Raw genomic sequence first — 21,167 nt, 5'->3', positions numbered from 1 at the left:
ATAACTACACTTATCCAAATTTATCTCCACAGTGATTTAATAAAGATAAATGACTTAGAAATGCTGCCAGAGTATATCCAAGGAACACAAAATATCAGGCCCAGAGCTCTTTAAAGTGTGAAAGCCTAATGTGATGTCTTCATGGGTAGATTGTGCAAGCATTTTGTAGATTTTGATCCATGTCTTATTTCTGAAACATCACAAAACAGCTATTGACTAAAATAAACTAAATGACTTAAACTAACTTTTATTTCTCCCTCTTATTTCCAAATGGCTGCAAATGATCAACTCATGGCTTGGACACCATCCTCAAAGGTCCTTCCTCTACTTGACAACTCCTATTCAGAGGAGGAATCCCAGTAATTTCCTTCTTCACCTCTTACTTTGTTACCTGGGGCCAAATCAAAAGTTCTCAGGCCAACTCCTGGGAAGTCTACTCCAGGCTGATTTGTCAGGTTTGAGATACTGAGGACACTGTCCCAACTAATCTGCCCTGGCACACCTAAAACAAACGCAATATGAAAACCTAGAGCTACACAAATGATAAATTATAAGGCACAAAACAAAGCTACTTACAATGGTATATGAGTGCACTAAAAATAAGGCTCACTTTACTTGCTACTCTAGAGAAAGATATTCTGCACCAAAGGAAGGTGCCTACATGCCCCCAAACCAGAAGTTTTAAATTCACCCAGAAGTTCAGCCTGAGAGCCAGGGGGAGGGAATAATTCATCACTTTCCTCCCAGAAGGCTGAGCTGCAAAGCCCAAAGCCAGAAATATATTCAAGCCCAAAGGTCACACCAGGCCTGGGCCTGGCCTAGCTCCACTGTGCTGCATCTGGAGAGTCAAGAACAGCCTCCCACCCAGGATGTAACAATTCCCAGCTTTGGTGCTTCTGCTGCCTTATTATAATTTCTCTAATAAGTCAAACAAGAAGTTTCCTTCCAGCTTTCTGCCTGACTGGCTCCAGCTTAACATGCTACCTGGGCCAATTTGATATGCACATCTCTTCAAGGGGATATTTGATGAGTTCCATCAACCAAACATGTGACTCACCAGTTCACTGCATCTCAAAATATGGTGCATGGACTCCCAATATCAAAAACCCTGGGGTGCCTGTGACCAAATGAGAGTCCTGGGCTCCTCCCTAGCCCCACAAGATCAGAAACTCTACGAGTATAACTAGACCTCCCTGGCCCTCACATGATCCCACCCAAACTAACTTTGAGAACTGATACACTGATACCCCCCAAATCCCATTGGGAGCAGAGCAAGCAGTCTGACTTTTTCACAGGTGTACCTATGGTAGCTAGCAGAATGCCTAGAACACAGTAGGAACTCAAAGATTAATTATTCATTAACTGGTTACTGGCACCTCATTTGCTAGGGCAAGTCCTCAGCAATGTAACTAACACTAATTGGGTACTTCCTCTGTGCCAAAGACCATAATAGGAGGAACTTCTACTGCTTGATCCCACTGAACCCCACAGCACCATAAGTAGACCCCTGTATCTTCATATTGCAGCTCACGCTGAGATTCTTTCAGACCTTCTCCATTCCCAGGCTCCTGAGGAAAAACAAGACCCAAGTACTTTGGTTCAGTTTTTTTTTCCCCTAAAACAATTGGGCTTTCCCACCTCCCCCTACTGGAAGGGACTTGAGGTGTCAAGGACATTTAACTTTCTATGAACACTGGTGCATCCCTAGGGCCTTCCTCATAGAAGTCCCAGGAATTGTCTAATTTTGAAAAAGTTCTAATACTTGTTCAAGTCTTCCATTTCCTCAATTAAATCCAACTCTCTCTCTTTTTTTTTAATCCCAATCTCTGCCCATTCTGTTATGAAAGCGTATTTGCTTACTCACAAGCCCAACCAGAATGAATGATTTCCACCCCCAGAACCTCCTTGCTCCCTGGGACCCTGCCCTGTAGCACCACACCTGCCCTTGGCTGGTCCCCACAGTTCTGCAGCTTTCCTGGCTCTCAACACTACATCTGCCTGGCCCAGGAAGAGCCAAGCAAAGAAAGGCCACAGATGTTTCCTCAGAGGAAGGACAAAGTTCCTTCAGGAAGATGTTCATTCCCAACAGGACAGAGGAGAGGAGACACTTGAGAGCCCCCTGAAGAGCCCCAGGCGACCCAGGTCACACACAGGAAGCATGCACTCTAGGGACAGCCATCAGGGTCCAGTCATCACGCAGGCGCAGCAGCAGCCAATGCTTTCTTCAGAATTTAGTAGCTGGGTGAGAAAGGGGGCTCACGGCCGGAGCAGACATTAGGAAGGCGACGGGAGGCAAGTGCAGCAAGCTTACGGTACTGGAGGCGGCTCCCGGGAGGTTGGGCTCCGAGGCTCTGCGGAGGTCCTCCGGAGCGGGAGGGACCAGCGGAGGTGGTGGTGACAAGGATGGTGGTGTCTGGCTAACAGGGGGGAGGGGGCCGCGAGCGCTGGCTGGCTGGCTGTGCTGGGGCCGCCTCTGCAGATGAGGGGGGATGAAATCATCTAGAGTCGGGAAGGTCAGAGGTGACACGGCAGGGGCGGTGGCCGGGGCAGCGGTCGCCGAGGCAGCCGGGGCGCAGCCAAGCGGCCCCAGGGACGCTGGAGGTCTGGCAGTGCCTTCTTGCCCTCTGTCAGTATTAACCAGGTAGAGAGGGACAACTATTACCTCGGGCTGGGCTGGGCTGGAGGAAGTGGCATCCTGTAGGAAATAAGGGGGTCGTTATGTCAAGGGGTCCGGCAGGGAGGAAGGAATTCCATATTTAAACAGTGGAGAGTGGACATGCAGTGATGTACCCTGAGAAATATTTAATCGGTGCCCTTTCCTCAGAGTACATGAGACAGTTGGTGCTAGCCAGCTGGCCTCCTGATACCCCATGACACAGAGGGAGCCCCGTCCAAGTTGACTTTCCATCCATCTATTTTTGAATCCTTTTAACACTTTATGAGAGAGAAAGAGACAGAACAACAGAACAGGCAGCAGGCTGTGTTTAACCCCACAAAACCACTGTCGAGCCTGAAAGCTTGGGAGCAGATACAATTTCACTGGCACCTTGTCATAAAATAGAAACACTCCGTTATCCCACCAGATTATCAGACTACGGAGTCCACGATCCAGCATACTTACATATTTACAAAAAAGAGAGGGAGACAGAGAGAGATCTGTGCTGAGATGTTTAGAGAGAAGGATTTGGGGTTCAAGCTGCAGCAATATTAATAAGGAAAAGGAGGATGGAGCAGCCCAGAGAACAAATGCACTGCTCACATCAGTTTCAAGAGACAGTGAAGAAGACACACAAACATTCCTAAGTTCTTGCCTTGGCTGGATAACACGGCTGCAAAAGGTAGGGTTCTCTGCTCTTCTGGTTTTCGGGATCAGAGGTAACCTGGGGGCCTAGCACAGATGGTCTCACTGCATCTGAGAACGAAGCCCGAGTCCTCATGGAAGGACTCTCGCCACGATTACCGGCATCTTTATGGATGTCAAAGAACAGCTTGGGAGGGTCAGGAGAAGGAGCAGGGGGTGGTTCTCCTGTGCCGGCTGTGCGGGGCACAAGGCTGGGGGCTGGTGCTCGGGTGCCTGCAGCCTCCAAGGGAGTGTCTTTGGCTGGGTCACGTGCAACAGGACAGTTTTCCAAGGCCGCCCGGCAAATGTTATTGGATAAACTGGGTACATATAAGCTGCTGACCTTTTTATTCCCGACAGCCTCATGATGTGGGTTAGAGCTCACATTCTTACTATAAACTAACCTGGTGGCTGCATAGTGGTGCTGGGGTCGGGATGAAGCACTGGGGAATGTGGAACCCAGAAGCAAAGGACCAGGACACGCCACATCTTTGGGAACTAATCTAGCTGTCAGAGGGCCAGAGACAGGCTGGGGAGGTGAGGGGTTCTGCTGGCTGGGGGTGCTGGGTGGGATGTAAGGCTTTGGTGAGCTCATATAGAGGGAATCCTTGTAGGTACTGCGGATGGTGGGGGGCTGCCATGCAAAGCGGTTCTCTTGAGGGAGAGGAGGACGTGAGGGAGACAGAACCTTTGGTAGTATTTTCAAGGCATGATAAAAATACAGGGAAAAAAAGAAAGAGGAGGGGAGATGGAAAGGATGACCATTAGAAACAACAGCATAACATGACCTGAAGACAAAAATCCCTGGACATGTTTTTAGACAACTTCAGGTTAGTCTCCTCCTCATGCCCACAGTTCTCCTCTGGACAAAGCCAAGGACTGGCTCATACTCACCTGGAATGCTGGCCTGGCTCACATCCAGAGAGGCTGAGCTCAGCACACAACAGGCTAAACACACCCAACACCAGTCCTTGGTTGGCTGCATCTTTGTCAACCTCCTGACTCAAGGAGGGTTGCCCAAGGAACAAAATGTCAATGGAGGAAGCTCTATAGCCCCCTTCTGTCTCTAGCCTCCATTCCCTTAGACTTTTCTCTTGAAGCCTTTATCTTTAAAAGTTTATATTTGTTAGACACTTGTAAGTGCCTTTTATTCTTTTCCCTTAGCAAAAGGAGAATTGGAAGAACAGTCCTTATTTGTGTTCCCAGGAGGCAAATGTCTTCATTGAGGCATGGGGAGTTGGTCCTCCATTCCCTAAGGATAACAAATTAAAGCCCACCAAGAAGAGAATGCTGAGGACTGTGAATCCACATGGGCTTTTTCCTTAGAGGAAACAATCTAATGGAACTAATTATTAGAAGGAAGGGACTGGGGGTGTAACTCTGTGGTAGAACACTTGTTTAGCATGCACAAAGCCCTGGGTTCAATCCCCAGCAACACACACACACACACACACACACACATACACACACACATACACACACCCCAGAAGAAGGAAGACGAGCATGAGATTCAAAGCACATAGTCTCCCTTTTGTGATGTGCACAGAAAAGGACACCAAAATAATTGGCCTATGGGACTGAATTATGTCTGGTTTGTCAAATTCAAGCCCTAGTCAGCCCACTATAATGCATAATCCTAGAGCTGAGAGATCAACCTCAGAATCATGGCTTAAGCCCAGGTCTCTGGTTATAGTTTCAGAGACACAGAGATTTAGTTCACATCCCATCCCTCTCCACTCAACACCACTCCTCTCTAAGTCTCAGGGAACAGATGGCCAGGAAGCAGGGTGATTCTCCAGACTAACATTCAACCTGTGACTCAATGGGGAACGAGGCCATGAGATGAAGAAAGCTCATGTCCCTAGACTATCTTCAGTGGTCCCCATCTTTACAGATATTCCAGCACTAGAAGAAAACCATCCTCCAAATTGCACAGGTGAGGGATATTAGAGCTTGGCAAATATCTAATAAATGAGTTGTGACTCAAAACTAGGAGAATACAAGGGCATGGGTCTATTTTGGGTTCGTTTTAAATTTTATTTTTACATTTTATAGAGTACATGGAAGGGGAAGGGATGCTAGACAGGGTGAATGGGTGAGAAATCTTTTAAAATTTTTGAGTTTAGATTTGAATAGAAACTCCAAAAGAGTAAGCAGCCTATCCCTTAAACTCAATTTTCAAATTAAAAATAATCTGGGCCTAGAAGCACCTATTTGAATATTCTTAGCTAACTCAATGCTTGTTGTGTCTACTGCGTACTCATGCCAGTGGTAGGGGAGTTGGCTATTTATGCCAGCTGAAAATATAAAATGAACAGCTCCTCTCTGGTATACAGCAAGAGCAAAAACTTTCGGATGAATTCACTTGGCTCAGTGAACTTGGATGGGAGGTTGGAGCATCTCTACAGACCAGATGATGCTCTCCAGAAACAAAGTACTTGGACTAGCATATACCAAAGGGACTGATGGGGAAGGTTGTCAGGAAGTAAGCAAGCGGCCATTTGGGTTTGGGTTCAGATTTACTTTTACTTTGAGCTCGAGTGTCTCACATATGAGTTCTTCTCTTCCAAAGATAGAAATTACTTTTTCAATGAGTCTTAACTTAATTCAGCTGTGACCATAAATGGTGACAAAGCTGCATTACATCAGGCACGAGCCCTCCAGGGTTGTGACCCTGTAGAGGATGCTTCCCCAGAGTGTGGACAATGCACTCAGAGCCAAAGGACTTCCTGTCCTGGAGCTTCTTTTAACCCTAAAGAAGGAGGGTAAGAGACACAGTGACTTTACTCAAAGGAACTACTTTTCATTTTACTGTAAACATTGTAGGAACCACACAGGCAGTTTGCATTCCTGCCCAAGTGGCTACTAATGAAATTCTACTTATCTCTTTACAAGGCAGGTCAGTGGGGGAAAAAAAAAATGAGGCTTCTTGAAAACTTTGGAATGTTTATAGTTTTTGTAGTTCCCCAAACTGCTAATCCCCACCTCCACTGGGGACCATGATGAGGATGTCAATGAGGGGGACCCTTGCTTCCCTGTTCCTGGATCTGGAGGAGGAATGCAGCAAGTGCAGGCTGGCAGGACACAGGATTCCCATCTGTGGTCTTCTAGACTCAACTCTACTCTCATGCTGCTGATGCAGGCCCACAGAGGTATGAGAATTCTCTTCACTAAATCCAAGCCTGGGAAGTGCCCAGCCTAGCCCACCTTAGCTTTCTTGAATCCTGTGCATACTTTTATCTCTGGCAATGGCTATGGAGTCAAGAAATTATTCATAAAATAAACCTAAAAAGTTATGCATGACCTAAGTGGACAATTTTATACTGAATATGCAGAATAAAGCCTCTATACCAGCCTTTACCATCAGCATTTCCCATGTTCTTTTTAAGAAGTCCTAGTTACCAATAAAAAATACACTAATTGTGGAGCTATCATAGATGCTCAATCTTATGAACTCCTTGAAGGCAATGTTTAACAGCGTGATCTGAATATAACAGAGGTGTGTAATAAAGTCATCTTAAATAAATGTATTTTAAAGGAATTTCTCTTTATCTCCCATGTTTTTTAAAATGATTGCTTAAGAAGAGGTATTTACAAAGTCAAAATAAATGACTGAATTACCCTTTGGTCTAAGCACTGATGGAAAATGACGATGTGCTTCCAGATTTGCTCTGAATTATCAGTACTGTCTGCATCCATTCTTATTTTTTGGTACCAGGGATTGAACCCAAAAGTACTTAACCACTGAGCCACATCCCCAGCCCTTTTTTAAATTTTTTATTCTGAGACAGGGTCTCTCTGAGTTGCTTAGGGCCTCACCAAATTGCTGAGACTGGTTGTTGAACCTGTGATCCTCCTGCCTCAGCCTCCCAAACTGCCAGGATTACAGGTGTATGCCACCACACTCGGCTGATTGATGTATCCATTCTAAAGGGAGCTGAGAATGAAGCATGTCTGCCATAGGCACCATATGTATATACTCAGAAAGTTTTCAGAAATGGGAAAACCAGGGCAAGTCATTTACCAAACAACTGACCTCCCAGGTCCCTGTATCTAATGAGAACTTCAGGAGGCCAGGCACACCTGCAGCTCCTGGGTTCTAACTAGGAACCCTGAATGACATGCTGTACTTGAGAATCACATTATAACAAGTAACAGAAAGCTTCATGGTGCTGCTCAGTACCTAAGGTAGACAAGTGACCAACAGTAGGCCCAGGCTGACAGAGGTCTGCAGAGAAGGAGGAGGACATCACCTCTGATTTGGTTTCATTACAGGGGCTAGGGCAATTTTACATCCTCTGGCAGAAGTCAAAGGATCACCAGAGAAAGGAGAGGGAACTAGCAAGGACCTATGGAAGTTCCAGGCTCCTTCTGAGCTCTGGGGGCATCTTCAGAGGGAAGATGCAGTATCTTTTGAGCAGTGGCACTTCCTTTAAGAGAAAAAAACTACTTCATCTATGGAAGTGGCTCCTGTATGTAAAACCATTCTTCACAGATCACCTGAATTACAAGAGTCATCCTTTTCATCAAAATGGCAAAGTTCTATAGGAAGGGAAAGAGGAAAGACAGGGAAAACCACATAGGTGCAATGACCTAAACAAAATTATCCCAACTCCGAGTTGTACTCTTTGGGGATTTCCTGTTATAGGGTAGATCTTTTGTGTCTGACCACAGCTAGCTGATCTCAATCCGTAAGAACACAGTTGGTGGAGTTCTTATGGCCCCAACTCTAGAGAATGAAATAAACTCAAGAAGTATTCTTCTCTTGACTATTACACTCGAAAGATAAATTAAAAACAAGCACAGACTTTTTCCTTCTTATTCAAGGCTGAATGGATTCCATCTTTCAGGACATTTTCACATACATATCAAACTTAGAAAATATCAGACCCGTTTCCAATACCCTAGTTCAGAACAACCTCATCCCAATACCTCTGCTCCTCTTGGCCCCAAATCTCCTAACTCTGGTCTTTGCAGAGCCTTTCCAGAATTGGCTAAAGACCTTGAACCCTATTCCATGGTCCAGCTGAACAAGCAGAAAGTCACACACACGAGGCTACAAGACTGGAGAACCACTGGCTAGCTCCCGCCCTTCCCGAGGGCACGTGCCTACCTGGGGCTTGTCAGCAGGAAGGCTGGGGTGCACACTTCTGTAGCCCTTGGCAGCAAGTGAAGAGGGCTGGGCGTTCCCATTGGCATCGGCATTGGAAGAGAGCCTCCACTCATCTGAGAGACGGGGGGAGAAACAAACTGTCATTCAGGGAACACACCCAGTTCCCCTCTAGTTCAGGGGGTCCCTGGTGGAAGGCAGAGACAGTAGGGGTACAAGAGAAAGCATACCTGCTGAAGAATTCTCTGGCTCCAGACCTATGTGTGGGGCAGAAAGGATGAAAGCAAGAAGAAAAGGGGAAAAACAGAAGTGGTTACATTTGCGGGAAACAAGCATGAGCTACATAGAAGGGCGAAAATCCAGCGCCCCATTGTCTGACACAAAGTGCCCTCAGTCACGATGGCCTGATTACCATAGGAACCCACTCTAAACCATGATGTGCTCACAGGCGCTGACCTTTGAAAACACAAGGCTCACATTCACAGGAATGAAGAAACAATTGTTCCTTGACATTCTTATTTTACAGACAGAAAGGCAACAGAACTCTCTACTGTCCAGTTACTAATTCTCGCTCCCCTTCCTCAGGCCTGCTGTGGGCACAGAATGACCACTCCTCACTAGAAGACTGGGCTGACTGACAGCCTCTGCACAGGAAGTGGCCAGGCTCATTTTCCAGGGGTGGTTTTGCTGGGTAGAACATGATTTACGCCCAGAGGTAGCCGCTGTGAGAGAACCTTTTCTCTGTCTCTGCCTGCTTTTCTTTGGATTAAATAAGCCACATTAACATTTAAAACCCAATCACCTTTCCTGAGTGCTTATCCTGCTATAAGGTACCACTGTAGCCTTTCAGCCTTCCCAGCCACTGCCTGATGCACTTCAGAATCCATAAACCTCTCTCTGGTTGAGCCACCCACTCCACAACGTAATAGTATGCAGTGACTATATGTTCAGCTGGGATATGGGCTGACCCCATATCCTGGCTCTGCCACCTATGGGTTCTGTGACTTTGAGCAAGTTGTGAGACTCAATTTGCCCCTCCAAACAATGGGGATAATGATATGCCCGCTTCAATAATCAAATAAAGCACATGAAATGCTTAGCACAGCACCTGGTGAAACTCGGTGAATGTTTGCTATTTATCATCACCTTCTGCATCACTTCTTGTCTTCAGATACTCTATCTTCCAGCTAGCCCAGGGCTCTATAAACCCTTTCTCTAAAGGGCCAGATAATAAACTTTTTAGGTTTTGTGGGTCATATGGTCTCAGTCACAGCCACAGTTTGAGCATCTCTGATCTAAAAATCTGAAATGCTCCAAAATCTGAAACTTCTTGAGTGCCAATGTGATGCCACAAGTGGAAAATTCATGTGATGGGATGCAGTCAAAACACAGGAGCACTAAAAAATAGTGTATAAAATCCCCCTGTATGTATATGGCATATTGGAAACACACATGAATTTCATGTTTAGACTTGGGTCCTGTCCCATCCCTAAGATAGCTCATTATTCATATGCAAATACTCCAGAATGTGAAATTCGAAATACTTCTGGTCCCAAGCATTTCATATAAAGGACTCCATCTGTACCTGACTCTGCTATCAAAGCATAGCACAAGGAGAACTACAGATACCCATGAATGAACGAGCATGGCTGTGACCCAATACACCAGTTTATGGACAATAAAATTTGAATTTCATCCAATTATCAATGTGGCATACAATATCATTCTTCTTTTGAATTTTCTTTCAACCATTTAAAAATGCAAACACCATTCTTAACTCATAGGCTACAAAAACATGTGTGGGCTGGATTTTATTCATGGTCACAGTTTGCCCACCCCTAATCGAGCCAATCCTTTAACTTCCCTCTTCTCCCTGGCTGCATCTTTATGTGTTCCTATGTAGAGATAAAGAGGGGACTAATACTGTAGCTCTCGCAGCCCAAGCTTCCATTTCCACGTGGGTCCCTTAGTGACCAGAGATGGACTTTCCAGATATGAAGTGGAGAGATACAAACATTTACTGAATACCTTTTAAGTGCCAGACACTGTGATACTTTTACACTTATTTACTATTTAATTTAGTGTACATGCCAACTCTGGAAGGTAGATAATCACCCTATTTTGTAGATGAGATAACAAAGACTAGACAAATGATTTGCCCAAAGCTTCACAGTCTCACATAGGAAGGGACAAAGCAGTCAGCACAGGTCTCCAGAATTCAAGTGCAGTATCCTGCCCCCACCCACAGACACCAACCTCATCATGAGACACAAAAAAGCAGCTACATTCTAGGATCTCTGGATCCTTAGCAACCCTATGAGGAGCACCTGAAGTAAGGATTATGTTTTATATATGAGGAAGTAAGGAGTATGTTTTATATGTGGTGTCAGAGCAAGACAAGGCAAGGGTAAAGATTTTAAGTGATTTGTATCCATTAACAGCAGAGATCTACCTGCATCAGAAGCATGGGTAAGATTTGTTAAAATACAGATTACTAGGACCCATTTCCAGCCTTTCTGATTTCAATGGGTGAGAGAGGTAAGACCCAAGAATTTGCATTTTTAACAAGTTCCCAGGGATAATGAGGCTGGTGGTCCACAGCCTACAAGAACCAATGACACAAGGTTCACTCAAACTATCCTGAAATCTACCTTTTTCTCTCTGCCCTCAAAATGACTTGATTGTATACTCTTTATATGTACATTTTATTGTTTTTTTTTGGTACTAGGGATTGAACCCAGGAACATTCTACTTCTGAGCAACATTCCCAGTCCTTTTTATTTTTAGACAGGGCCTAAGTTGCTGAGGCAGGCCTTGAACTTGCAATCCTTCTGCCTCAGCCTCCTGAATAGCTGAGATTATAGGTGTGTGCCACCATGCCGGGCTTAATTATATTTCACAAATTGCCTGTTATATTTCTGCCACTCCCTGTGGATTCATAGCTATTTGTCTTCTCTGCCACAACCACAAAGTCAGGAAATTTACAGGACTTGTGTTTTGCTCACATTACTATAACATGCTGGCTTCTATGACTGGGATAAATTTTTAAACTACACCAAATTTCACTTTCCTCATGTACAAAACATAATCCTTAATTCAGGTGCTCCTCATAGGGTTACTAAGGATCCAGAGATCAGATATGTGAATGTGAAGGGTTCACATTTAACATTTACTGGTGCTTGGCCCAAAGAAATTCTTCTATTTGGCAGGCCCTCCAACATAGGTGACACACTGTGACAATGGCCCTCTATCCTTCCTCACTTTATCATTTTTACCATCCCAACTTCTTTCTAAATTGTTTTTTTTTTTCTTTCTTTCTTTTCTTCTGCTGGGGATGGAACCCAGGGTCCTGAGCATGTTAAGCAAGTACTCTGCCACTGAGCTACATCCCCAGGCCTAAATTACTATATCCTTATCTACTTTTGTCAGGTCATTTTTTTAATATATTAGGTTTATGTATACGCTAAGTATCAACAGGTTCTGGTTGAGGGGCTACTCAATGAAGGATGTAAATTTTGTATATGGGTTTGGGAATATAATATTTCACCCACTTTTTGGTTCCCATTTAGGTTGGTTCTCTTGAAGTGACACTCGCAAACAGATTTGTCATGGAAAGTTAAAGTATGATTGTCCATCCAAACCTCTAGGTATCACAAAAGCCCTGTTTTATTCACTGTACATCCTTGCAGCAGATGACGAGCGTCGCCTGTGAAATAGACACAGACTCTCTCTTGAGTCATAAGGACTAAATGAAAGTATAGGGCATGAAGCATGTGCTTTATAAAATTAGAATCCAAAGTATAAGGGGAAGAAAATCTACATAGAGTTACTGATCTCTGCCATTTGATAAATAGCTTCATGAACATAATATCTTTGGGGATCCTACCTTTTTTTCCTTCTCATTCCAAATCTTTGAAACTGCTCTTTTAACCCTGGCCTCAAATAGCAGTTCCCAGGACTTCTTAGGTGATTCTCTCTCCCTTGTTGAAGGAGAGGAGCATTTGTGATGTTTCATTCTCCCTCACCTGTTACCTCGTCTTGCAGAAAGCAGCCCAGGGCCAATTGTGCCTGAGTGCAGCAGGATGAAATTTTCCATACATAATCATCAATTATTAACTCCTCATTAAAGAAAGTGTCAAAATGCTGTTTCCAATAAATGTTACCTCAGAGCTCCCTAGGTAGTACAGAGGCTTCAGAGTTAGGTCCTAGATAAGATTTGAAACATAATTTATTTTGCCTTATCTTTTCTTCCACTGGTCTTTATTTACAATCTTTTCTGGTCTGTGGCTATGAGCCTCCTGATATTTTCTTTTATCTTATTCTGTGCTAATTTCATTTTGACGAGTGTGTGTGTGTATGCCCACGTGTGGTTTTTTTTTTTTTTTTTTGGATTATCAGTTCTTGGAATCCTAGGATAATTTTACTGAGACCGTTTTGATGTATTCTGGTCGAATACTCAAGAGGTAGGTGACAGGTATTAAATATGGGTCTAAGGATGTTTCCTGCCTTATTTTCTTTTATTCATGATGTACAATAGAGAATTTAATTTACCCCAAAAAGAGGTTCAGGCTTTGCCCTCTGCTTCTGAGAGGTCATCTCACACTAAGCCTCTGGAATCTCGCAACTGAGGAACATCTTTGTTTATCTGACGGCTTTCAGCCACACCAGTAATGTAATTTGGGGTGGGGCCTTGGAGTCAACAGCAGCTCCACCTTCTAATGAGGTGGGGACTGAGATCTGCCAGGTGGGCAGTGGAGTATGCCAGTGTGAACTCTGGACACAAAGGCCTGGGTGAACTTTCTGATTGGCAATATCCCGCAGCATACTGTCATACATTGATGCTGGGACATAACCTGTAACTGCCCCACACTCTACACTATACATTTCTCTTGACTGATTTTAATCTCTGCCCTATCCCTGTAACAAACTGTAACTGTGAGTATAATAGTTGCAGTGAGTTACCTGAGTCCTTCTAGCATTTTCACTGAACCTGATGGTCATTTGGGGAATCCCTTGAATTTGCAGTTGGGTGTCAGAAGTGAGGGTGCTCTCTCATGGAAACTTTCCCCTCCAATTCTGTTGGCTTAATTCTCACACTTTTACTCATAAAAACCCACTCTGGTTTAATGGGGGTGGGGTTACCTTTAACTGCTTCAATGTCCATTTTCTTATGATATTTTTCTGCTACTGCCTATCTGGAGAGCAAATGTGAGAGTCAAATCAGTGGAAATGAGTTGATTGTTAGGTCCCAAAATCTTCATGTCAAAACTAATTTTGTAGTGAAGAATCAGGCAGTGGGATTGGGGTCAACTGACATAGAATTTACAAATGCTAAGAGCTGAACTGGACCTTAGCATTTGAGTCAGAACTGACCTATCAAGCCAAAAGATCTTCAAGCTACACCAGACAGGAGCCTGGCATTGCACCCAACACCACCTCAAGCTCCCTACCTCCCTTGAACAAAAACCCTACAACCTGGGACATGGGTGGAGTCGCTCTGAACTGATAGAACCAATACACAGATCTGTCCAGGCAATGAGTTCAGGAAGTAAGGATAAGGTAATGAAGTTTCTTCCAGGGGCATAGAGTCAGTACTAGAATTATAGCCATTCTTTTTAGATGGTTCTGATCCAAAAACCAATGTCCATGATCAGAGATGAGGAAACTGGCCAGGAAGCCTTGGTCAGGGACCTGGAATCCAGCTACCACTCAAAAACAGGAATCTAAAGAGTGGGCTTAAACTAAGCATCTACGAGGGCTCTACCTGTCCTCTGATTCCACCTCAGAGGATACCTCCATGCTTGGAAGTAGAGGATATCTCCATCTGCTTGAAAGCAGATGATTCCCAAATTCATACCTTGCACTCCCAAATTTCCATGTTCCCTTTAAAAATGTTCTCTTAGAAGCCCTTCCCTTGCCAGGAAATTCAACATGTCTAAAAACGAATTTCAACATTCCTTTCAACTCCTTCACAAATCCCCCATCTCCATGAGAGCCACACCTGCCCCAGAAAACCAAGGAAGACACCCCCTAGCTAGCACCAAGCCCTATCTCTCCTTGAACCCTGTTTTTATTACCCTCCTGAGTACACTTTTACCCTGCTCTTCATCCCTGCTGCCAACACTTGGCCCAGGCCCTCATAGCCTCAAAATGAAATTATTTCAATTCTTCAACAGTCTCCTGACCTACGGTAACTAGAACGGTTACCATTAAAGAACAATTTGCCATGGGCTGGGCACTGTGCTGAATGCTTGAGATGAAACAGCTCATTGAATCCCAACAACTCTATTATGATCATCCTCACTTCACAGATGAGAAAACCAAAGCCCTCTAAGGTTGACTGATTGGGTCATATCACAAAGATAGTAAGCAGCAGAGTTGAGCTTGACCAAGGGCTCCATGTTCTAGGGGCTATATCACCTCTCCCAGGATGAGGGAGTTGGAGCAAGAACTGAAAATAGGCTGTACCTCTAAAATGTGGCTCCTGGGGGGGACACTTCAAGACTGGAGCTTGTAGCCCAAGCAAATAATCAGCAATTTAGAGACCTTGGGATGTAAGAAGGTGGTAAATCCAGGGAACAAAGCAAAGAGGAGGCAGACAGAGCAGCTGGGGGACATATACTGGCCTTGGTGATAAGGGAGGGAGCTGGATGCCATCTGACATCAGGTATCCAAAGGCATTGGGAGTAGGAAGCAGGCCCAATCCTTGACAAGAGCCACTCACTGCCTCACACTTGGTCTCCCTGTCCAGGCTGGACATGCTGTCTGCAAATACTGATTAAGTGTTTTCATGAGGCCAGTCAAGACCCAGGGGCTCCCAGGCTCCAAGACAGACTGGTGTGAGCTGGCAAGTTGTCACACTGAGGTTCAAAAGGAGGGAGTAGGCAGGAATGAGAGGAGGGCAGGAAGCCATGAGGACACAGCCAAAATCCAGAGCCTGCAGGATGCCAGCCCCTGCACAGTATGGTATGAGGACGAGATCCCCATGCTTAAATGTCCCATCTCTACGGTCATATCCTCTTTTAACCTCACTCCCCAGTGTCTGCGCATTCCAGCCTGCTTTGTACTTTTAATAAGGATGTGTGGTTTTTTTGTTTCCTCTACTCAAACCCAGCTTGTCCCTTTCCATACAAACTGCCTAAGAGTACAATCTTAAATTTATACCCAGTCAATAGGATTCTATTTGTGCTGGGTTAATTTCCGAATTCTCCAAGGTCATGGTGTATTTTGGAACTAGAAAGGCTTGGAAAGCATCTTGCCCAAGTTCCTCATACTTTATATGGGCTTCAAAATCACTGTGAATTACCCACAGCCAGAAAGCAGGGTAGCTGGCCACAAGCCCCACCTGACGCTTCTGTTGAAATAAACTGCCTTTTATCCTTGCTAAGCACCCAGAATTACTCTTTCCTTTTTTTCTCTCTTCTCTCTTCTTTCTATTTCTAATCACAATTCCCATGATGTGCTTGTCCCATGCACACACATGATGCTGAATGAACATATGCTGCTCATTTGGATTCAGTGATCTCAATTTATCAGGCGAAAAATACTAAGATGAATTTGCTGTAAGGTGCACATGACTGATAGCTCTCTCTCAATTCTTCCAAGTAGCATTTTAAAATAATTTGGTAAAGATTTGGTGGAATCTTTTTTCACCAAAATTAGTTGGTATAAATTCATAAGCTTCAGAATGTTCTAGGACAAGAAAGCACTTCCTAAACCCCTACAGTCCACACATAGTTCTGTAGCACAAGCCTGCGCTTGGTGGAGAGGAACGTTTGTGCTTTACACTGGTGCCACACTGCAACCACTAGAGGGAGCTCAAGGATCCCTCTCCTCCACCACCCCACTCAAGGGCTGAGGATGGGCCAGGTTAAGATCATCCTGCAGGACCTGGGGCTGCAGGAATGGCTTTTCTCTTTGGATCCCTTGGTACTCTCTTACCAACATGCCCTCCAGCTTAGGAGCTGTAACTTCCTATTCAGGCCCAGAGAGGATGATTTGAACCTTAAAAGAAATATTTTTACCTCTTCTTCTTGCCCCTACATTTCCTAGAGAAGAGAGTAGCAAACTGAACTGGGTCAGGAATTAGATGTCAGCACAGGACCCAAAAGCCACTATCACTTTTTAGTGCCCTTCCCTGGGCTTATAGGAAAGAAGCCCTCCACAGGTACCAACATTACTATTAAGGGGCTTGTGCTCCAACCCTGGCCTGGCCTATCCTCAAGTATCTACCTCAGCACCTGTTATAGGTAGCTAGAACAGAAAGAAAGTCAGTTTTCAGGACACTGGGCACTAACCATTTCCATCCTGCATAATTCCACCTTATCACAACATGTGTCTCGTATTGTATCAAAAGGGCTTGCATCTCCTACTTCCTTTCCTCTCTGGTTCCAAAGGAGTAGTGGTCAGTTCCTCATTTCAATTTCTCTTATGTCATTCAAGAAAAAAAGAAAACTTCCATCCCCTAGCAGCAGCTCTCAAATGTAGGTCCCTGGGCCAGCAGCATCAGCATGACCTAAGAACTTGTCACTTCACACGGATAAGCAAGAATCTAAAACTCTGAACTGGGGCCCAGCAACCTGTGCTTTAACCCCAGGTAGTTCTGATAAACAGCATGAGAACCACAGCCCTACAGAGTAGAGAGGGGCTGCCCCACCCCAAACTTACTGCCCATGGAACCACAAAGTCAGCATTTGCTGATCCCAGAATACTTGGGCTGTGAAAAGCCCTGATCAGAGGCGCCCAATTAATCCTAATCTAATAACAGCAGCTAACAACTAACGGTTTATTCCATGCCATCAGGCCTGGTGTGAAGCACTTCACATCCTTCTCGTCCATCCTTCCTGTGTGGCAGGTATAACATCCACCACTTGCCACAGACAAGATCATTAGGGATGAAAGAGAAAGAGTAACTTGGCCAAGGTTGCACAGCCACCAGGTGGCAGAGGTAGGATGTGATCGCAGATCAGCAGGATTACAAAGTCCCAGGTCTAAACCTCAACACCATGAAACAGACACTCAGGTTTCCCATGTTGTAAATCAAGGTGGGCAGGGGACGTCACACAGGCTTCTTTGGTCTCCCTTGGCTCCTAGTCTGCACTAGTCTTTGAATTGCTCTCCTGATCCTGCTCCCTTGGCTGCCTGGGCCCACTCTAAGCCTGAGCCCTGTTGCCTCTGCTTTCTAGGGAGTGAGGTCATTCAGCCACCTGTACTTCCCAGTCTCCCCTGGCTCCTTCTACGGCCCAGCCATTCCCAATCAGGTCACAGCCAACTTTTCAGAAGCGGAGATGAGCTCAGAGAGGCCTAACCTATGGCCTGGCTTAGCATGTGCTCCTCCAGCCCTAAGCCACCTCTGTCAACGTGATTGCAATCTACAAAGCACTGGTCCATGTAACCGGGCAATTTATTCAGTCAAAGCTATGATAAAGTGGAGATTACTGTTTTGATTTCACACAAAACACACAACTACCTGTCAGTCCAGGGCTTGGACCAATAGCCATCACAAAAGGGACAAGGAGTTGACTGTCCCAGGAACCACTGAAAAACTCAGGAGGTGGTTGATGAATTCACACTCCCTGAGAAAAAGCAGGATGACCTCTTGCCCTTCCCATGGGGCTCTGCACATCTGACCCCAGTCTTATAGGGAGCGCACCTGGCTTAATTTCATGTTGTGGGGTTTCCTGAGGGCTCACAGGGCTACTGCTTGGGATTTCCCTGTAGGATGATGAGGCCCGGAGAGTCACTGCTCCCTTCCCAGTGCAGATTTTTGTAGGATCCATGTCTGAAAAGAAAATAGCCAAAAGTGAACATTAAATCCAAGACTCCTGGAGAATTAAAATAACAGTCAGTTAGCAAATTGTTACAACCAGGGATGAGATGAACCTAGTTAAAGCTATGCAAAGTCTCAAACATTTGTGGCTAATGAAATTAATCTGAAGGTGGTAGAGAGGGATAAATCACATTCTCAGGGGGTTATGGTTCATCACGAGATTAGGGGGAAATGGAGGCAGTCAGCTCTGAGTAAGAGTATGAGTTACCATATCAGCTCAAAACATTTTGAAATGAAAGCAGGTTTATTCCTTTTATTAAATGAAGTTTAGGATGGTGAGTGGATTTCTAGCCAATTAGTAAGGCACAGTTCAAAAAAGCATTTATGAAAGATCTCTCAAGCTTCCAGAGCACTCTTCTTACAAAAGAGCAAGCTGGCAACCTAGAGAAATTCGGGAGATGTTCTCAGGAGAATCCCTGCTCTCTGAAGTTCTTCAACAGGAAAAAAAGGAAGAACAAGTCTCTTCAAATCTCTAAGTCAAGACTCTGAAATGAGTCTGGAGGACACACTGCTCATGGGTGGGGACCTCTATTCCAAACACAAAGAAGAACACTCACAGTAAAGGAGATGACTGGAGACTCAGTCCCCCAGTGGACAGTATCCTCAGAACCTCTGCTGAGTCTCCACAGGGTCTTCAACCCCCCCTTACAGTTTCATGAGGGCCTAATAACAGACCCAGGACACTTTGTTTCTTTGAGAAGGATTTCAAAATACAGTAGTCACTCTAACCCAAGTGGGCAAGACCCTCAGTGAACATCTGAAGCCACGGATATCACTGACCCCTAGATATGCTATATATATATATATATATATATATATATATATATATATATATACACACACACACACACACACATATATATATATATATATATATATATATATATACACACACACACACACACACACACTCTCATGGCTATGATAAAGCCCCGTAGATTAAACTCAGGAAGAGATTAACAATAACTAATAATGAAATGGAGCAACTGTAAACTTATAATTTAATAAAATTTATTTAAAACTTGTGAATTGTTTATCTCTGGAATTTTCCATTTAATACCTTTAGACCACGGTTGATCACAGGTGACTGAAACCACAGAAAGTGAAATTGCAGTTCAGGGGGACTACTGTAAGCTTCAAAAGATCTGGATGCCTATCCTCCAGGAAAATCAGTAATGAAGAGACAGGAAACGGGTGCAGACCATGCAATTCTAGAAGGCACATGTGCCAAATGTTTCTTTTTGTGCAGCTGAGCTAAGCTAAACTCCATGCTTACTTTTTTTTTTTCCTCCAAATTGCGCACAGCCTCTATCACTGACCTAAAATCGCCGCGCTTAGGATTATAGGCTAAAGCTCAGGGTGTGCATTTGCACAGGAAGTGGGCTCACTGTCCGACTCATCCCCATTCCTATGCAAGGATAGAGAAGCAATTCTTCTTTTCTCCTTGCTTTCTATTTCAACAGCCCTTTCCCAACAGCTCAGAATAGTCACCAGCGCTACAGAAGAGGACAGATCTGCCCTCTGTGACCACTGAAAGTAAAGCACAGAAGCCACAATGCATGGCGGAGCCAGAGGTGGCCTTGGAGAGGCTCTGACCTTTCTACCTGTCAAAGGGGTAAGTGACTGATGTCACAAAACTATTAGGAAAAATGGTTTATGGTCATTTCAAAAAACCAAGGGGCAAACTGGCAAATCCAGCCAGAACTGCCCAACTTCTGGAAGTGCTACAGGATAAGATGCAGCCTCGGCCTCACTTGTCCCACTTGGTACAGAAGGAAGCTGTGAGTCAGAGCTGACATCTGAACTGACATTTTAACTGTGCCTTGCCTCCTCCCCACCCAAAAGGCAGGAAATAACTGCAGGTAAAGCTAGGGAGGGGCAGGGTGCTCTGGAAAACAGCCCAGAGCATCACCAAAGCAAGTTAAGGTTTGGCATCTACAGCAGCTGCTTCCAAGTCGGCCCAAGTCAGAGGCTCCCTGTGTGAGGCCAGGTTAATTCTCCAGGAAAGTCGATTTTTTACTGAAGCACAGGAAGTTGTAAATCTCTAGGGAGAGCTGACAAGTCCACGCAAACCAAATGCCCTACCCCCAACTGACCCTTCTCCTAATGGAGGGAAAGCAAGGCCATTGTCTGCAGTTTTCCTTCTTGTTGACTCCCAGAAAAACACACACACACACACACACACACACACACGAAGAAAGGAAACAAACAGGAAGAGAGGGAGAATGCCTCATGAACATGCAAGGATTAAGCCTCAAAGTATGTGTTAGAAGAAGAAAGGAGCCATGCGTGATCTAACAATTAGAAAGAAAGGGACCAACCCAAGGCGAGATACCTGGAGGGAGCACTAGGCCTGAAGCGTTTTTCACTGTCTTCACAGGAATTATTTTAACAGCAGAAATAGAGCGTGTGCGTAAAGGGTCGGCAGTTGCTGAAAACACAAAAGGGTAAATGGTGCATCCAGAAGGAACATTTGGGAAACACTCAGGCAGTTGAGGAACTGAGCAGGGACAATAGGAGGAAGTCGCCTACACAAGAAGAACAATACAAAGAGCAGTAGATGCAGTAATCAAAAATAACCTGCTTTCTCTCTCTAGAGTTCTGGGCCAAGTCACAGAAGCCTGCCTCCAACCATCACCCAAATACAGTTGGTCAGTGTTTACCAGTGCCTCCTGCCACACCGGGAGCTTGCCAAGGCTCTGGACAAAGAGTTGTACAGAGACACAGATGGCCTGGCAAATGGAGGAAGGGGAGTGCAATCAGGGTCCAGGGGCCCCTTGAGAGAATGCCGGGTGGTCTGCTCTGTAGCAAGGGCTCTGAGGAGAGGGCTGTGGACAAAAGGCTCCAGATAAGTCGAGCAAAGAAAGGAGTAAGTTTGTGAGTCACCT

At 44.9% G+C, this 21,167-nt stretch overlaps 1 protein-coding gene across 23 annotated transcripts in view; it reads right to left on the bottom strand.

Moving 5' to 3' along the window:
- Positions 1–21,167, bottom strand: part of Sorbs1 (sorbin and SH3 domain containing 1) — a 231,918-nt gene that overhangs the window by 89,532 nt on the left and 121,219 nt on the right. For 8 of the 23 annotated variants that reach the window (XM_071611075.1, XM_071611055.1, XM_071611059.1 and 5 more), the window contains exons 5-9: positions 20,615–20,710; positions 18,103–18,231; positions 8,681–8,707; positions 8,454–8,566; positions 2,312–2,695 (exon numbers count right to left, since the gene is read on the bottom strand). In XM_071611075.1, coding sequence (XP_071467176.1) covers positions 2,312–2,695; positions 8,454–8,566; positions 8,681–8,707; positions 18,103–18,231; positions 20,615–20,710 — 749 coding nt within the window. The remainder of the gene's footprint in view (positions 1–2,311; positions 2,696–8,453; positions 8,567–8,680; positions 8,708–18,102; positions 18,232–20,614; positions 20,711–21,167) is intronic. The other 15 variants (XM_071611068.1, XM_071611069.1, XM_071611073.1 and 12 more) reach the window with 8 other exon arrangements.

This window comes from Marmota flaviventris, chromosome 4, assembly GCF_047511675.1.
Source record: "Marmota flaviventris isolate mMarFla1 chromosome 4, mMarFla1.hap1, whole genome shotgun sequence".
Classification (NCBI taxonomy): Eukaryota; Metazoa; Chordata; class Mammalia; order Rodentia; family Sciuridae; genus Marmota; species Marmota flaviventris.
This window is presented reverse-complemented; position numbering and strand designations above follow the sequence as displayed.